This window comes from Myotis myotis, unplaced genomic scaffold (genome assembly GCF_014108235.1).
Source record: "Myotis myotis isolate mMyoMyo1 unplaced genomic scaffold, mMyoMyo1.p scaffold_m19_p_22, whole genome shotgun sequence".
NCBI classification, from domain to species: Eukaryota; Metazoa; Chordata; class Mammalia; order Chiroptera; family Vespertilionidae; genus Myotis; species Myotis myotis.
In genome coordinates this window covers 7,928,068-7,947,943 of record NW_023416327.1, presented here as the reverse complement: position 1 = coordinate 7,947,943, position 19,876 = coordinate 7,928,068, and the positions used below count along the sequence as shown (strand labels likewise).

Genomic DNA, 19,876 nt, shown 5'->3' with positions numbered 1-19,876 from the left:
GTCTGGATCCCTAGAGACTCGCCCGGAGCTGGAGCTCAGAGTCTGAGACTCCCTCCCGATTGAAAACAACAACCACGCCCTCAGCCGCCAGCCCGCTCCGCATGCACTCCGCACCTTAGTATTTTACTTCAGCACTGCGCCTCCTCTGAGTCTCGGTATGCTTTTCTCTTTCCTCCTGGTTGTAGAATTTCCACTCAGCCAGCCTTCCTGTGGTTCTGGATGATGTCCGTTCCGTCTTTTAGTTGTATTTTTGAAGTGGTTGTTCGAGGCAGCAAACTCCGGTGTTTACCTATGCCGCCATCTTGGTTTCTCCCCTATAATTTTTGAGCTCTTCCTGCTTTTAGAAGGTCAACATTACCCGTTCTGCAGAAGGGACCAGAACTGGAGATCTCTGTAGTGACAACCGCTACATGCTGAGCTTTTCATCTCCATTTTGTGTGACACAATCTGATTTCTTAGATTCCTGGTTCGCAGGTATGAGGCACAGGCTAACTTTCACTGATATACTCTGCCTATTACAAGCGGTAAGCAGCAAACTAGCAACCTTGCTTTGAACTCAGATATTAGAAAAGTGATAGCTTAACCTAATGAAATCAGATAGTAAGCTATTCAAAATAAAAAAGAAGTAAATACATCAAAACCGTCATCTCCATGGCTGAAAATGCAGTGCGGGCTTCCTCAGTTCAGGTGGTCACTGGGGACTCTTTAGGATTCATATCGAATGGCCTGTTTCTAAGTAACAGATGAAAAAATCCTGAACACTTTTCTTTAAAAATGAACATTTTGCTTCTCACTAATAAAGTCTTCTATTAACTGGGTGAACAGGACTCACCATAGGGTTTCCCGAATAACCTGTGTCTCAGTAACAAAAACTCTGTCACCTGGAACATATAACGGGTCACTGCTGTACAAGTGCTGGTCCCTATTAGAAAGCAAACAGCAAATGTTAATGAAAAAGTTTCTCATTTAATAAAACTACCTCTCAAAGAATATATGAAATTTAGAGGTAATTTAACCAGTGATCAATAAACAAGTAAACATGATACAAACTGTAAATGCCCTCCCATATTCATTTTCACAAATCAACTAAAATACTCCTGAAAAAGCACTTTCAGAGCAATCCCAATTGTTATGTTTATTGCTGATTGTATAGGGCCCACATGAATATTTAAAGTATATATCATTTGTGGGTTTTTTTGGTCAAAATGGCAATCGTACTTTTATTGACATAAAAGTGTTTTAAAAAATTTATTTTCCAAAAGAATTTGGAAAAGCCTAAACTTTTTATTTCACCAGCCAGCCTGATGCTGCAATTTAAAATCTTCAAGGTCCACACAAATAGCGTTCAGACTTCCTTCTTCCAGGGAACAGAGGGAGCAGAGGTCAGCCTCAGGCTATGTGCTAATAGAACATTTCTCTGCTAGTCTGTTACACAGGCACTAGCCAAGCTTCTTCTTTTTGAATTCACTGTTATTTATTTTATTCATAAATCTATTTATTTATATACCTCACCTGAGGACATGCTTAGAGAGAGGAAGGGGAGGGGCGGGGGGGGGGGGAGAGGGAGGGAGGGAGGGAGGGAGAGAGAGAGAGAGAGAGAGAGAGAGAGAGAGAGAAAGAGAGAGAGAAACATCAATTGGCTGCCTCCTGCATGCACACTGACTAGAGATTGAGCCCACAACCTGGGCACATGTGCCTTGACCGGAAATGGAACCTGTGACCTTTCAGTGCATGGGATGATGCTCAACCAACTGAGCCACACCAGCTAGGGCTGGCCATACTTCTTATTCAGCCAGAGAATGGATTTCTGTCTCAGTGAATGGCAAGAAGATGTACAAACCTGTGGTGAGAGTGTCTGGGTCTCCCTCAGGGTAAGCTGGATATTTGTGATTGAGGGTGTTGCACATGATCAGGGTGAATTAAGCTCTATAAAAAACTCCTCTCTCCCTTAGTGGTAATGAACTGCTCCAGGAATCCAGGAAGGCCCACACCTACACCTCTTCCACACATGGCCAGCTCCTCGTGCACAGCTACATGGGAAGCACAAAACGCTTTGCGGACTCTTTTTGAAGGAGGACCTTGGGAAAGTCGTGCGATGGATTTTCTCACCAGCAAAAACTATGTTTCTACACAAACACTGAGACACACATGCATGTCTATTTTCAAGAAAATTTTCTTTTCTATGACCACAGACTCTCAGAATGCAGCCACCCCCAGGCTGAGACAGTCTAGCCACTGCACAGAACTGGCGCAGCAACACATATAAGGCTTCTGTGCTGTCTCACAAACACAGAAGGCAGGGGAAAAGGGTGGCTACTCAAGGGGGATTGGCTTTTTGTCTGAAATCTAATCTAATTGGCCACACTGTTAGGTCCAGGTTCTCCCCAGCTCCCTGGGGCAAGAGGGAGTGACTGAGTGGGGACAAGAAGCATTTCTCACAAAGTCTCTGTGGGCACGGCTTCTCAAAGCCCTGCAAAAGCCTGGTGCAGCAGAGCAAGGGGCAGTGCTGACAGCGGCCCGGAAGCGAGCACTGTGTCGGCAGAACATCAGTCCAAGGAGCTGAGGGTACAACAGCCCCATTCTTATCATCAAAGAAAAAGACTTCACTCTGCTGAGGGAGCCAAGCCAGTGAGGCAGGAAGGTAGCCAGAGGCAGTACAGCCCCCCTGTTATGCTGGCTCAGGGGGTATCCCAGAGTAAAATCCTACTGCCCTCACTGCATGGAAGAAATACAGAGTCCTTTGGGAGAGGCAGCAACACAGATGATATGCCCAGAGTAAGCTGGGTATGAATTCAGTGCCATCTGCTGAGCGAGGTCCCAAGCCTTGATACAGAAGTCTTCGCGACCCCTGACAGTGTGTGTGCCAGAGTACAGTCACAGCAGCACGGTGCCATTGTGCTCCTGCTTGCAGAACTTGTTGACAGTGAGTGTCTCATTCTCATCCAGCTCCCACAATTCAATAAACAGCATCTGATTGGAAGCCACTAGAATCCAGGTGAGGTCAGTCACTGGCCTCTGAGTGCACTGCAGTGGAGAAGCCTTCACTGGGGCAGCAGAAGGGCCTTGAAAAGCTGGAGGGAGCCAGCCTAGCAGTAGCCACTCAGGCTGGGGCCTCGGGCAGGAGTGCCTCATCTGACCAGTACCACCCAGACTCCAACTGCCACTTGGTATAGATGGGTGTGTTAGGGAGAAGGTTCCAGGGGACGTGAGGGAAGGTGGGGTTTCTTCTGCATCTTTACTGTGCCAATTCCAACCTAGACCCAAACTAGATATCAAGAGAGATTCAACTCTGGTAGTCCATAACCAAAATTTCTCCTATTAGCACATTACATGAAAAATCGAGCTTCTTACCAGACAGCAGCTAAATTGGAGTGCAAATGCAAACTATGAGGAAACGTCGAGGATTGAGCTGTCCAGTACTGATGGACCACATGCTGCTCCAGCCAGCTTCGGGCATCTGGCTCATCCACTAAAGGAAATTTAACATATTTAAGTTATGAGTTAACAAAAAAACCCACTTGATCAACTTTGCCACAATATCTGAACTTACGAGTCCCTTCAAATATTCAACAGAAAAAGGCTCTTTAAAATAACAGCTACCACCCTGGCTGTTGAGATTGCAGGCTCAATTCCAGGTCAGAGCACATACCTAGGCTGTGGGTTCAATCCCAATAGACAAGGTGCATATGGGAGGCAACTGATGAATGTTTCTCTCTTTCTCTCTCTCTCTCTCCTCTCTCCCCTCCCCTCCCCACCTCCCTCTCCTTTCTTCTCTCTCTAAAATCAATAAAACATATCCTCGGGCGACAAAAAGAGCAGCTACCTGACATTTGTATATATAACCATTTATTTAAAACCATATATATTAAAACATAGCTAACCCAAGTTCAGGTCAAGATGGTGGAGTAGGTGTAAACACTGCGCTTAATCTCCTCCCACAACCACATCAAAATTACAACGAAACTTAACAGAACAGCCATCATTGAGAACTGCCTGACATCTAGATCAGTGGTTCTTAACCTTCCTAATGCCGCGACCCTTTAATACAGTTCCTCATGTTGTGGTGACCCCCAACCATAAAATTATTTTCGTTGCTACTTCATAACTGTAATTTTGCTACTCTTATGAATCGTAATGTAAATATCTGATATGCAGGATGTATTTTCATGGTTACAAATTGAACATAATTAAAGCATAGTGATTAATCACAAAAACAATGTGTAATTATATATGTGTTTTCCGATGGTCTTAGGTGACCCCTGTGAAAGGGTCGTTTGACCCCCAAAGGGGTTGCGACCCACAGGTTGAGAACCGTTAGTCTAGATGAACAGAAGTCCTATAGAAAGAAGAAGTCACATCAAGACTGGCAAGAGCAGCAGAGACATGAAACCCATGTGTGGCAGCTGAAAATCATGGGATATCTCAGAGGCAGAGCTACCCCTGAGTTTAAGGAGTTCCAGCCCCACACCAGGCTCCCCAGCCCAGGGTTCCCACGCCAGGAAGAGGAGACCTCACCATGTGTGGCTATGAAGACCAGCGGGGATTCTGTCCATCCAGTTGAGACAGGAGCCTGCTAGAATCCAAGGCACCCACTTAAAGAACCTATGCATAGACTCATTTGCCAAGATACAGAAGCACTCTAAGTGTCCACTGATAGACAACTGGATAAAGAAGTGGTACAGATCTATACAACGAAATAGTTCTCAGCCATAAAAAAAGAATGAAATCTTACCATTTTTGACAACATGGGTGGGCCTTAAAGGCAATATGCTAAATGAAGAAAGTCATACAAATACCATATGATTTCACTTATATGTAGAATCTAGAAAACAAGGTAAATGAACAAAACAAAAAATAGACTCATGGATAGAAAACAGGGTGATGGTAGCCAGATGGGAAGGGATTAAGACGTAGAAATTAGCAGTTACAAAATAGTCACGGGGATTGTAAAGCACAGCATGGGAAATATAGTAAAAAATATTGTATTGACTATGTATGGTGTGAGATGTGTTCAAAACTTATGAGGGACAGATTCTAAAATGGCAGCAGAGTAAGTGGATGCTCATGGACACAAAGCCAGGACCAAACTAGAAATACAACTAAAATATAGAAAAACTTCCTGAGTAACCAACTGAAGACCAGTTGGAGAGAACCCTGATAACCGAGGACGGAAAGTGGAGACACACAGAGACTGGCAGGAGGGGCGGAGGCACGAAAGGGCTGGCCGGCCGCCCACAGACAGCAGCTGAAGGTCTGGAGAGATCTCAGCTGGGGGAGGGGTTGCCACTGAGAACTCTGGGGTCTAATCCCCAAGCTGGGCCCCCCAGTAGAGAGCACCAGAACTGAGAAAGGTGCTCACATAACATCTGGCTGTGAAAAGCAGCAGGGTTGCTGTGTGCCAGGGAGAGACGGCTGGAAATGCAGGGACCTTCTTAAAGGGCCAGTGCACAAAATTCCATGTGCAGCCACTCACTGTGTTTTCTGGCAGAAGGAGGACAGAGTTGACTGGAGCTGAATGAGCAGAAGCCAGGATCAGGGGCTCTGGGGTTAGAGTTCAGAAGGCAGACACCCCGGTTTCCTGTGCTGAATCATTGCCTCACACTGCAGAGGACACCTTTCTCTGGTGACCTTTGCTACCCAGGCAGTTTTTGCCTGGGGGGTGGTGGTGGGTGGGAAGGTACTTGCCCCACCTATTGGAAAACCCTTTGCCCCAACCGGTGGAGTTTCTTTTTTTAAAAAAAATTAAATCTTTATTGTTCAGATTATTACATTTGTTCCTCTTTTTTCCCCCCCATAACTACCCTCCTCCCAGTTCCCACCCCACCCTCCGCCCTCACTCCCCACCCACTGTCCTCATCCATAGGTGCAGGATTTTTGTCTAGTCTCTTCCCCCATCCCCCACACCCCTTTCTCCCCAAGAATAGTCAGTCCACTCCCTTTTTATGCCCCTGATTCTATTATAATCACCAGTTCATTCTGTTCATCAGATTATTCACTTGATTTTCAGATTCACTTGTTGATAGATGCGTATTTGTTGTTCATAATTTGTATCTTTACCTTTTTCTTCTTCTTCCTCTTCTTAAAGGATACCTTTCAGCATTTCATATAATATTGGTTTCGTGGTGAAGAACTCCTTTAGCTTTTTCTTATCTGTGAAGCTCTTTATCTGACCTTCAATTCTGAATGATAGCTTTGCTGGATAAAGTAATCTTGGTTGTAGGTTCTTGGCATTCATCACTTTGAATATTTCTTGCCACTCCCTTCTGGCCTGCAAAGTTTCTGTTGAGAAATCAGCTGACAGTCGTATGGGTATTCCCTTGTAGGTAGCTGAGTTTATTTCTCTTGCTGCTTTTAAGATTCTCTCTTTGTCTTTTGCTCTTGGCATTTTAATTATGATGTGTCTTGCTGAAACCGGTTTGGCTCAGTGAACAGAGCGTCGGCCTGAGGACTGAAAGGTCCCAGGTTCGATTCCGGTCAAGGGCATTCACCTTGGTTGCAGGCACATCCCCAGTGGGGAGTGTGCAGGAGGCAGCTGATCGATGTCTCTCTCTCTCATCGATGTTTCTGACTCTCTATCTCTCTCCCTTCCTCTCTGTAAAAAATCAATAAAATATATTTAAAAAAAAATTATGATGTGTCTTGGTGTGGTCCTCTTTGGATTCCTTTTGTTTGGGGTTCTCTGCGCTTCCTGGACTTGTAATTCTATTTCTTTCACCAGGTAGGGGAAGTTTTCTGTCATTATTTCTTCAAAAAGGTTTTCAATATCTTGCTCTCTCTCTTCTTCTGGCACCCCTATAATTCGGATGTTGGTATGCTTGAAGCTGTCCCAGAGGCTCCTTACACTATCTTCGTATTTTCGGATTCTTTTTTCATTTTGCTTTTCCGGTTGTTTTTTGCTTCTTCGTATTTCAAATCTTTGACTTGAATCTTGCGATCCTCTGGTCTGCTGTTGGGAGTCTGTATAATATTCTTTATTTCAGTCAGTGTATGCGTAATTTCTAGTTGGTTCTTTATCAGAACATCGAGGGTCTCATTAGATTTCTTGTACATCTCATTAAGTTTATCGGCCATCTCTAGAAGACCCTTGAAGACCTCAAAAGTGTGGTTTTTTAATTCTATATTCAGCAGTCTGCTTTCCTCCATTTCTGTCATTTGTGTCCTGTTTCTTTGTCTCGGCATTTTTTATGCTTCGCTGTGTCAACAGAGTGGCTTTCTGTGCTAAGTGTCCCAATTACCTCCTGTGGAGTTTCTGAGGCCCATTATGAGATTGAGAGTAACAATCAGCATGCAGGCAGAAGCAATTGCCCCACCCTGTGATCGACAGCCTAAGGTTAATCAAGACTGAATACAACCAGACTACAGGCCGAGGCAGGTATCTGAAGGATTTGAGTTTTTACCTGATCTGCTTCTGGACATGGGCTTGGGAAACCAGAACTTCATGTACATCTTGGTCCTTTCCAAAGGCACCCGGCCCCATCAGAGGGAGCCACAAGCTGAGGATTGCTGATAGCTCCAAACAGTATACTCAGGGTCAGTCAGAAACAGCATCTGACACTCTGGCCCTAAAGATTTGGAGGCGTAGCAGATGTACCTAATACACAGACACTAACCCAAACAGGCAGCCAAAATGGGGAGATAAAAAACAATCCCCAGCCCTGACCGGTTTGGCTCAGTGGACAGAGCGTCGGCCTGTGGACTCAAGGGTCCCAGGTTTGATTCCGGTCAAGGGCATGTGCCTTGGCTGCGGGCACATCCCCAGTGTGGGGTGTGCAGGAGGCAGCTGATCCATGTTTCTCTATCATCGATGTTTCTGACTCTCTGTCCCTCTCCCTTCCTCTCTGTAAAAAATCAATAAAATACATTAAAAAAAAACACACAAAACAATCCCCAAATGAAAGAACAAGAGAATCTTCCAGAAAAAGAGCTAAATGAAACGGAGATAAGAAATGTATCAGACATGGAGTTCAGAATAATGATGGCAAAGGTGCTCAACAGCATGAGAAAAGATATCGTAACTATGAAGAATGACATAGCACTAATAAAGAATAATTTACAGCCCTAACCGGTTTGGCTCAGTGGATAGAGCATCAGCCTGCGGACTCAAGGGTCCCAGGTTCAATTCCGGTCAAGGGCATGTACATTGGTTGCAGGCACATGCCCAGTGGGGAGTGTGCAGGAGGCAGCTGATCGATGTTTCTCTCTCATTGATGTTTCTAACTCTCTAACTCTCTCCCTTCCTCTCTGTAAAAATATCAATAAAATATATTTTAAAAAAAAGAATAATTTACAAGGATTCAACAGTAGAGCACTCTCAGATTCAAATCAATAATATGGAATATGAGGAACCAAAAAACACCCAATCAGAACATCAAAAAGAAAAAATACGAAGATAGTATAAGGAGCCTCTGGGACAACTTCAAGCATATCAATATTTGCATTAATAGGGGTGCCAGAAGTAGAAGGAGAGAGAGGTGGCGGAGGAGGAGGAGGAGGATGAGGAGGAGGAGAAAGAGAGAGAGAGAGAGAGAGAGAGAGAGAGAGAGAGAGAGAGAGAGAGAAAGAAAGAAAGATACTGAAAACATATTTCAAGAAATAATGACAGAAAACTTCCCCTACCTGGTAAAAGTCCAGGAAGCACAGAAAGTCCCAAACAAGAGGAACCTAAAAGAGACCCACACCAAGACACATCATAATTAAAATGCCAAGAGCAAAAGACAAAGAGAGAAGCAGTTAGTTACCTACAAGGGAGCTCCCATATGACTGTCAGCTGATTTCTCAACAGAAACTTTGCAGGCCAGAAGGGAATGGCAAGAAATATTCAAAGTGATGAATAGCAAGGACCTACAACCAAGATTACTCTACCCAGCAAAGCTATCATTCAGAACTGAAGGTCAGATAAAGAGCTTCACGGACAAGAAAAAGCTAAAGGACTCCATTACCACCAAACCAGTATTCCATGAAATGTTGAAGGGTACTGAAGAAGAAAGGAGAGAGAAAAAAGGAGAAGCAGCAGAAAAATAAAAATATGAACAATAAGATGACAATAAATACATATCTATCACCAATTGAATCTAAAAATCAAAATATATGAACAAAGAATCTAATGAAAAAAATAAACTGATGAATAAAATAGAACCAGAGGCATGGAAACATGGAATAGAATGACAAATTTCAGAGGGAAGAGGTTAGGGGAGTTTGGGAGAGATTAACCAAGACCTTATATGCGTACTAGAGGCCCGGTGCACAAAATTCGTGCACTCAGGGTGAGGGGGACCCTAAGCCCGGATTGCGAGAGGGCACCGGTGCACGATTGGGGCCGGGGAGGGACGTGGAAGGTTGGCGAGCAGGGGAGAGACCGTGGGAGGGCTCCAGGGCATGTCTGGCCAGTCTAGCTCAGTACTGATCAGCTGGGCCCCAGCAGCAAGCTAACCCACTGGTCAGAGCGTCTGCCCCTGGTGGTCAGTGCATGTCATAGCAAATAGTCAACTACCCCCTGGTGGTCTTCATAGCAAGCATGTCATAGCAAGTGATTCAGCGAACTTAGCATATCATTAGCATATTATGCTTTAATTGGTTGAAAGGATGACTGTACACAGCATATTAGGCTTTTATTATATAGGACTAGAGCAGTGATGGCGAACCTTTTGAGCTCAGTGTGTCAGCATTTTGAAAAACCCTAAGTTAACTCTGGTGCCGTGTCACATATAGAAATTTTTCGATATTTGCAACCATAGTAAAACAAAGATTTATATTTTTGATATTTATTTTATATATTTAAATGCCATTAAACAAAGAAAAATCAACCAAAAATATGAGTTCGTGTGTCACCTCTGACACGTGTGTCATAAGTTTGCCATCACTGGACTAGAGGCCTGGTGCACGAAATTTGTGCATGGGGGGTTTGTGTGTCCCTCAGCCCAGCCTGTACCCTCTCCAATCTGGGACATCCCTCTCACAATCCAGGACTGCTGGCTCCCAACCGCTCACCTGCTTGCCTGCCTGATTGCTCCTAACTGCTTCTGCCTGCTAGCCTGATCACCCCTAACCACTCTCCTGCCAGCCTGATTGATGCCTAACTGCTCCCCTGCTGGCCTGATTGCCCCAAACTACCCTCCCCTGCAGACCTGGTCTCCCCCAACTACCCTCCCCTGGAGGCCTGGTTCCCCCCAACTGCCTTTCCCTGTAGGCCTGGTCACCCCCAAATGCCCTCCCCTCCAGGCCTGGTTGCCCCCAACTGCCCTCCCTTGCTGGCCATCTTGTGGTGGCCATCTTGTGTCCACATGGGGGCCGCATCTTGTGTGTTGGAGTGATGGTCAATTTGTATATTACTGCTTTATTAGATAGGATTTGCACTACCTATGGACACAGACAATAAGGGTGATGAAGGCCTTGGACAGGGTGGGAACCAGGTGGAGTGGGGCAATGGGGAAAAAGGGAGACACTTGTAACACTCTCAACAATAAAGATTAAAAAAAAAACCCGTATGAGGGGGTCTCTGTACAAGTTCTATACATGTTCAACCACTATGCATACATCTGAAAATAATGACTGCCAACTGTAAGTTAAAAAATTGAAAAACAAAATTTTGAACAGCTAACTCAATCTAATAATGTAGTAAAAACAAACAGCATGGTCAAGAAATTATAGCTCAGGAATTCAAGGATGATTCACTATCAAAAAATCTATCGCCGAGGCCGGTTTGGCTCAGTGGATAGAGCGTCGGCCTGCGGACTGGGGGGTCCCGGGTTCGATTCCGGTCGAGGGCATGTGCCTGGGTTGCGGGCACATCCCCGGTGGGAGATGTGCAGGAAGCAGCTGATCGATGTTTCTCTCTCATAGATGTTTCTAGCTCTCTGTCCCTCTCCCTTCCTCTCTGTAAAAAATCAATAAAATATATATATAAAAAAAAATCTATCAATGCAATAGTAAAGTAAAAGAGAAAAAATATAGGATTCTCTCTCAAATAAAGAATAGCATTTAATAGAGTTCAATATCTGTTCATGATTAAAGATGCCTAGAAAAACAGAAATAGAAGAAAATTGTCTCAATTTGATAAAGGTCACATACCCAGAACATATAAGCCAAGCCCATTACACTTCATGAAGGAATTTCAGGTGCAACCCTCTTAAGGATGAAACCCACCCACATCCACTGCCCCTGCTTCCTCTGCAGACTACAGGGCTGGCCAGAAAAAAGACACTGTTAAGATGTCCTGAAGAAGACATAACATAAAAGAATCAGCAGGAGATAAAACTGTCAATATTTGCAGGTGGTTTGCACCGGTGGGATCCCTCAGCCTGGCCTGCTCCCTCTCCCAATCCAGACCCCTCAGGGCATGTAGTACTGGGCATGGGCACCGCGCTGCTCCCGCTCATCTTGGCCCTGCTGCGCCTGCTGCTGCTGCCGCCACTGGGTACTGTGCTAATGCAGAGGCAGGAGAGGCTCATGCTGCCGCAGCTGCGCTTGCCAACTGTGAGCCCAGCATCTGGCACCTGTCAGCTGAGTGGTGCTCCTGCTGTGGGAGTGCACTGACCACTCGGGGCTATAGTGATCAGCTATAGGGTTAAGCCTTGGACTGACCTGTTGGCAAAGCCACAAACAAGTCCCAGCTTTGAGGGCAGAGCCCTCTTAGCATAATTAGGCTTGATCTCCTGTCTCTCCCTAGATCCTACCTGGGAAGCTAATGGGCTGCAGGAGGTGCAGCAAGTGCTGCCAAAACAACTGGAACTCACAAGAACATTGCAACTATGGTGACCACTACCTTGTTTACCTCTGGCTATAAAATAAAGGCTCAGATTTTTTTTGTGTTCAGTGCCTGGTACATTGTGCCTTGTTGTGTTGTATTATGTGCCCTTAAATCAACGCAGCAGATCCAAGCAACAGCAGCCTCCTGAGCACCACACCCTCTGAGGATCAGTAGCTGTACGTGTAGCCTCCCCCGACCAGCCAGAAGAGCCACCACAACTGTGAACAGCACCCACCAGAGGAGCTGCTGCCAACTGAGGAACAGCTGCTACCGCAACTGCCCGAGGAGCAACCACAGCCCAACGAGCCACAGCCACCCAGGGAGCAGCCACTGAACGACTCAATGTCTAGATATGTCAGTGAGATCAAACAAGGGTACACAAAGAAACCCCCAAAGGAAAGAAAAGGAGGACTCACAAGAACAGCAGCTAAGTGATACAGAGGCATGCAAAATGACAGAAAAAGAATTAAGAATAAGGGTCCTAGAGTGCATAAACCTGATGGAGGAAAAAATCAACAACATATACAAGAAGCAAGAAGAAACACATGAAAAAATCAACTACTTATGCAAGAAGCAAGAAGAAACAGATGAAAAAATCAACAACTTAAGTAAGACCCAAGAAGAAATGAAGAGCGATATAGCTGCAATAAAAAACACCATTGAAAGTATCAACAGTAGACTAGGAGAAGCGGAGGACCGAATTAGCAAATTAGAAGACAGGGAAGCAACACACACCCAAACTGTACTGCAATTGGAGAAAAAAATTAAAAGACAGGAGGAGAGCCTAAGGGAGCTTTGGGACAACATGAAACAAAACAACGTACGAATAATAGGGGTGCCAGAACAACAGAAAGAGGAACAAGGATTAGAAAACCTATTCGAAGAAATAATATCAGAAAACTTCCCTGAGGTGGGGAAAAAAAATGTCACACAAGCCCAGAGAGTCCCAAACAAGGTGAACCCGAAAAGACCCACACCAAGACACATCATAATTACCATGGCAAATGTTCAGGACAAAGAGAAAATCTTACAGGCTGCAAGAGAGAGACGGAAAGTTACATACAAGGGATCTCCCATTAGATTATCAAATGATTTCTCAACAGAAACACATCAGGCCAGGAAAGAATGGACAGAAATTTACAAAGTGATGCAAAGCAAAGGACTGAATCCAAGAATACTCTATCCGGCAAGGCTATCATTCAAAATTGAAGGGGAAATAAGAAGCTTCACAGTCAAAAAAGGCTAAGGGAATTTATCACCACCAAGCCAGCAATGCAAGAAATGCTAAAGGGACTGGTAAAAAAGAAGAAACAAAAAGCTCAGAAAGGAAACAGCCACACACAAAAAAAGAAATGGCCACAAGCAAGTACCTTTCAATAATAACTTTAAACATAAACGGACTAAATGCTCCAACCAAAAGACATCGAGTGGGTGAATGGATAAAAAAACATGACCCATACATCTGTGTCTACAAGAGACTCACCTCATTAGAAGGGACTCACACAGACTGAAAGTGAAAGGATGGAAAACTATCTTTCAGGCAAATGGAAAGGAAAAGAAAGCTGGGGTAGCAATACTTATATTGGAGAAAATAGACCTCAGAGTGAAGGCCATGACAAGAGATAAGGAAGGCCACTTCATAATACTAAAGGGATCAATACAACAAGAAGATATAACCCTGGTAAACATATATGCACCCAATGCAGGAGCACCCAAATTCATAAAAAATCTCCTGGAAGATATCAAAGGAGAGATCGACAACAATCCAATCATAGTAGGGGACTTTAATACAACACTGACATCAATGGAGAAATCCTCTAGACAAACAGCAATGAAACAGCAATTCTAAATGACTCACTAGATAGATGGACTTAATTGATATCTTCAGAACGCTTCACCCCAAAGCAATGGAATATACATTCTTCTCAAGTGCTCATTAAACACATTCAAAAATAGACCACATATTGAGTCACAAACAAAGTCTCCCCAAATTCAAGAAGATTGAAATCATACCAAGCATTATCTCAGACCACGATAGCATTAATATTAGGAATAAACTACAATAAAAACAACGCAAAATACTCAAACACTTGGAAGCTGAATAGTATGTATCATACATTGATTGGGTTACCACTGAGATCAAAGAAGAAATTAAAAACATCCTGGAAACTAATGACAATGAAAACACAACAATCCAAAACCTATGGGACGCAATGAAAGCAGTCCTGAGAGGGAAGTTTATAGCTCTACAGGCCTATCTCAAAAAACAAGAAAAAATGGTAGTAAATCATCTAACTCCACAACTCAAAGAATTAGAAAGAGAGCAACAAGAAAACCCCAGAGTGAGCAGAAGAAAAGAGATAATAAAGATTAGAGCAGAAATAAATGACACAGACACCAAAAAAACAATACAGAAAATCAATGAAACCAAGAGCTGGTTCTTTGAAAGGATAAACAACATTGGCAAACTTCTAGCCAGGCTCACCAAGAAGCAAAGAGAGAGGACCCAAATAAACAAAATCAGAAACGATAGAGGCGAAATAACAACAGACCCCACAGAAATACAAATGATTGTTAAAAAATACTACGGACAGCTCTACTCCAACAAACTAGACAACCTGGAGGAAATGGACACATTCCTAGAAAAATACAACATTCCAACACTCAATCAGGAAGAATCTAAAAATCTCAATAGGCCAATAACTATGGAAGAAATTGAAGCAGTCATCAAAAAGCTTCCAGCAAACAAAAGCTCAGGACCAGACAGCTTCACAGGGGAGTATTACCAAGCATTCAAGGAACAACTAAAACCTATCCTCCTCAGACTACTACAAAAAATTCAACAGGAAGGAACACTTCCAAGCTCATTCTATGAAGCCAGAATCACCCTAATACCAAAACCAGGGAAAGACAACACAATGAAAGAGACTTACAGGCCAATATCCCTCATGAACATAGATGCCAAAATCCTCAAAAAAATCTTAGCAAATCGGATCCAGCAGTACATCAGAAAGATCATACACCACGACCAAGTAGGATTTATCCCAGGGATGCAAGGATGGTACAATATCCGCAAATCAATAAACGTGATACATCACATAAAGAAATTGAAAGAAAAAAACCACATGGTCATATCAATTGATGCAGAAAAAGCATTTGACAAAATCCAACACCCATTTTTGATAAAAACTCTCAGCAAGGTGGGAATAGAAGGATCATACCTCAACATAATAAAAGCCATATATGACAGGCCCAAAGGCAATATCATACTCAATTGACAAAAACTAACACCATTTCGCCTAAGGACAGGAACAAGACAGGGATGTCCACTCTCACCACTCCTGATCAACATAGTACTGGAAGTATTAGCCATTGCAATTAGAGAAGAAAAAGAAATAAAAGGCATCAAAATTGGAAAAGAGGAAGTAAAACTGTCCTTATTTTCAGACGACATGATATTATACATACAAAACCCTAGAGACTCCATCAAAAACCTACTAGACTTAATACACGAATTTGGCAATGTAGCAGGATACAAAATTAACCTCAAGAAATCTGAGGCATTTCTATACAATAGTGAACTTTCAGAAAGAGAGACTAAAAAAACAATCCCATTTACCATCGCAACAAAAAAATTAAGATACCTAGGAATAAACTTAACTAAAGAGGTAAAAAATCTCTACTCAGAAAACTACAGGACGTTGAAAAAAGAGATAGAGGAAGATATAAACAACTGGAAGAACATACTGAGTTCATGGATTGGTAGAATCAACATCATTAAAATGTCCATACTACCCAAAGCAATCTATAAATTCAACGCACTTCCCATTAAAATATGCACTTCACAGATCTAGAACGAACTCTCCAAAAATTCATCTGGAATAAAAAAAGACACCGAATAGCTGCAGCAATCCAGAGAAAGAACAAAGTAGGTGGGGTCTCAATACCAGATATCATGCTGTATTACAAAGCCACAGTTCTCAAAACTGCCAGGTACTGGCACAAAAACAGACATATAGATCAATGGAATAGAATAGAGAGCCCAGAAATCGGCCCGAACCAATATGCTCCATTAATATTTGACAAAGGAGGCAAGAACATACAATGGAGTCAAGACAGTCTCTTCAATAAATGGTGTTGGAAAAACTGGACAGATATATGCAAGAAAATGAAACTAGAGCACCAACTTACACCATACACAAAAATAAACTCAAAATGGATAAAGGACTTAAATGTACAACGGGAAACCATAAAAATTCTAGAAGAATCCAAAGGCAATAAAATCTCAGACATATGCCGAAGCAATTTCTTCACTGATACAGCTCCTAGGGCACTTGAAACTAAAGAGAAAATGAACAAATGAGACTACATCAAAAGAAAAAGCTTCTGCACAGCAAAAGAAACCATCAAAAAAACAACAAGAAAACCCACTGGGTGGGAAAACATATTTGCCAATGTCATATCTGATAAGGGCCTCATCTCCAAAATTTATATAGAACTCATACAACTTAACAAAAGGAAGATAAACAATCCAATCAAAAAATGGGCAAAGGGTCTAAATAGACACCTTTCAAAAGAAGACATTCAGAAAGCCAAGAGACATATGAAAACATGTTCAAAGTCACTAATCATCCGAGAGATGCAAATCAAAACAACAATGGTACCATCTCACACCTGTCAGAATGGCTATCATCAACAAATCAACAAATGACAAGTGCTGGAGAGGATGTGGAGAAAAGGGAACCCTCGTGCACTGCTGGTGGGAATGCAGACTGGTGCAGCCACTATGGAAGACAGTATGGAGTTTCCTCAAAAAACTACAAATGGAACTCCCATTTGACCCTGTGATCCCTCTTCTAGGAATATAACCCAAGAAACTAGAAACACCAATCAGAAAGGATATATGCACCCCTATGTTCATGGCAGCACAATTCACCATAGCTAAGATCTGGAAACAGCCTAAGTGCCCATCTGTAGATGAATGGATTAGAAAACGGTGGTACATCTACACGATGGAATACTATGCTGCTGTAAAAAAGAAGGAATTCTTACCATTTGCAACGGCATGGATGGAACTGGAGAGCATTATCCTAAGTGAAATAAGCCAGTCAATGAAGGAAAAATACCACATGATCTCACTCATTCATGGATAATAAAGACCATTATAATCTTATGAACAAAAATAGATAGAGGCAGAATTGCCTCAAACAGATTGTCAAACTGCAGTGGGAAGGCTGGGTAGGGTTGTCGGGCAGGAGGGAGGGCGGTAAGAGATCAACTGAAGGACTTGTATGCATGCATATAAGTATAACCAATGGACATAAGACACTGGGGGTAGGGGAGGTGAGGCGATTCTCAAGGGTGGGGGAAAAAAAGGTCACATATGTAATACCCTTTGTAATACTTTAAGCAATAAAAAAAAAAAAAGAAGAACCTACAAAAAACAGAAAAATAAAATAAAATAAAATAAAGGCTCAGCTTGCCATCTGGATCCTTTTGTGGCCTTAGCCAGGCACAGGAGATCTGCTTAGACCCAGCTTATTCTCTTTTTTTTCTAAATCCTTCACCCCCCCCCCCCCCCCCCCCCCCCCCCGTCAGGCTCATCAAACCTTTGGCTTCTGGACCGGCACATGTGGCACCCAACGTGGGGCTCAGACCCATGATCCTGAGATTAAGAATCTCATGCTCTACTGACTGACTTAGCCGGGCACAGGTCTTCCCGGAGTCGGGTTGCTTCGGAATGCAGCCCAAAGCAGATGGTAAACTCCATCTAAGGCTAAATACCACCACAAGGCCAATAGCCAACAAGTACTGTAAGGGAAAAATTGAAAAGAAATTTTCATTTAGTAGAAAAATGTTACTGTAGTTTGATTTCTTATTGCTGTGCTGCATTGGCATTGTTTTGTTAATAGCCAGAGCTTTGTTCTTGATGTTTAAGTTTTAAAATGTTAACATGTCTGTAGTTTGGGTTTTGCATTGGCATTGTTTTGTTATTGTTTTAATAGCCAGAGTTTTGTTCTTGATGTTTAAGTTTTACTTTCATTATAGTAGCTTAAAACTAAAAAACAGGTGAGATGTTGGAAGCAGCTATAGGGTTCAGCCTTGGGCTGACCTGTTGGCAAAGCCACAAACAAGTCCCAGCTTCGAGGGTACAGCCCTCTTAGCATAATTAATCTTGACCTTATGACACTCCCTAGATTCTATATGGTAGCTAATGGGCTGCAGGAGGTGCAGCAAGTGCTGCCAAAACAAGTGGAACTCACAAGAACATTGTAACTATGGTGACCACTACCTTATTTACCTCTGGCTATAAAATAAAGGCTCAGCTTGCCATCTGGATCCCTTTCTGTGGCCTTAGTCAGGCAAGGGGGTCGACCTAGACCCAACTTATTCTCTTTGTCTGTCTTTTCTAAAACGTTCGCCGCCCCTCCTCAGGCTCACCAAACCCTTGGCTGTGCTGGCATGGCACAGGGAGCAGCTCCTGCATTGAGCATCTGCCCCCTGGTGGACAGTGCGTGTCTTAGCAACCGGTCGTTCGGTTGCTTAGGCTTTTATTTATATACTAGAGGCCAGGTGCACAAAAATTTGTGCACTCGGGGGAGAGAGGGGGTCCCTCAGCCCAGCCTGTGCCCTCTCGCACTCTGGGACCCCTCGGGAGATAACGACCTGCTGGCTTAGGCTTGCTCTAAGGTGGCAGAGAGCAGGCCCAATCCCTAGGTGCAGCCCCTGGTCAGGCTCAGAGCAGGGCCGATTGGGGAGTTGGGGCGCCGCCCCGTCATGCACAGAGCAGGGCGGATTGGGAGGTTGCGATGCCACCCTCAGTCACGCACAGAGCAGGGTCCATCAGGGGGGTTGGGGCGCTGACCCGTCAGGCACAGAGCAGGGCCCATCAGGGGGGTTGGGGCGCTGCCCCCTGTCACGCACAGAGCAGGGCCCATCAGGGGGTTGAGGAGCTGCCCCCTGTCACTCACAGAGTAGGGCCGATAGGGAGTTGGCGCACTGCCCAGTCACACAGAGAGCAGGGCGGATCAGGGGGTTGGGGCGCCGCCACTGTCACACTCAGGGCAGGGCCGATGGGGCGGTTATGGCTCTACCCCATCACACACAGAGCAGGGCCCATGGAGGGGTGGTTGGGGCGCTGCCCACTATCACCCACAGAGCCACAGAGTGATCAGGGGGTTGGGGAGCTCCCCCCTATCAGGCACACAGCAGGGCCGATCAGGGGGTTGGGGCGCCTTCCCCTGTCACGAACAGAGCAGGGCCGATAGGGAGTTTGTGGCCCCGCCCCCTGTCACACACAGAGCCGCAGGGCGATCAGGGGGTTTGGGCACTGCCCCGTGTCACGCTGATCCTGGTGCCGGGAGGCCTCTCAGCTCCGCTGATCCTGGTCCTGGGAGGCATATTACCCTTTTACTATATAGAATATAGGCCTGGTGCATGGGTGGGACTGGCTGGTTTGCCTGAAGGGTGTCCTGGATCAGGGTGGGGGTCCCCACTGCGGTGCCTGGCCAGCCTGGGTGAGGGGATGATGGTTGTCTGCAGCTGGTCACACACACTTCAGGGTGGGGGTCCCTACTGGGGTGCCAGGCCAGCCTGGATGAGGGGATGATGGCTGTTTGCAGCTGGTCACACACCCTTCAGGGTGGGAGTCCCCACTGGGGTGCCTGGCCAGTCTGGGTGAGGGGCTGAGGGGTGTTTTCAGGCTGGGACTGAAGCTCCCAAATGCTCCTTTCTTTCTTTTTTTTTTTTTTTGTATTCTGGGCCAGCTTTAGCTCTGGCTCCAGCTCTGAGGCTTCAGATGCTGAAAGTAGGTATCTGGTTTGTTTAGGTTCTATAATCGAAACTTTGTATCAACTCCAGCTCTGAGATCCCAGCCGGCTGGAAGCTGGTTTCTGGGGTTTTGTTTAGCTTCTATATTTGTTACAATGTTTCTTAAACTGCAAGCTCAGAGGCTGGCAAGGCAGGCGGGGAACGTTGGTTTCCTCCGTCACTAAAGCAAGAAAGTCTCATGTTAGTTTCAAGCTGCCTGGCTGCCGGCCGCCATCTTGGCTGGCAGTTAATTTGCATATCGCCCTGATTAGCCAATGGGAAGGGTAGCGGTCCTACGCCAATTACCATGTTTCTCTTTTA

At 44.5% G+C, this 19,876-nt stretch overlaps 1 protein-coding gene and 1 pseudogene across 5 annotated transcripts in view; both read right to left on the bottom strand.

The window, feature by feature from the left end:
• TUBGCP5 (tubulin gamma complex associated protein 5) overlaps window positions 1-19,876 on the bottom strand; it is a 123,080-nt gene that overhangs the window by 57,946 nt on the left and 45,258 nt on the right. For 4 of the 5 annotated variants that reach the window (XR_004975103.1, XM_036355409.1, XM_036355411.1 and 1 more), the window contains 3 exons: window positions 8,617-8,661; window positions 3,352-3,469; window positions 833-922 (listed from right to left, as the gene is read on the bottom strand). Coding sequence is in view for 4 of the 5 variants with exons in the window: in XM_036355409.1 (XP_036211302.1) it covers window positions 833-922; window positions 3,352-3,469; window positions 8,617-8,661 (253 nt within the window). In the remaining variant the exon portion in view is untranslated. The remainder of the gene's footprint in view (window positions 1-832; window positions 923-3,351; window positions 3,470-8,616; window positions 8,662-19,876) is intronic. The other variant, XM_036355410.1, reaches the window with a different exon arrangement.
• On the bottom strand, window positions 2,037-3,235 carry LOC118679008 (annotated as a pseudogene).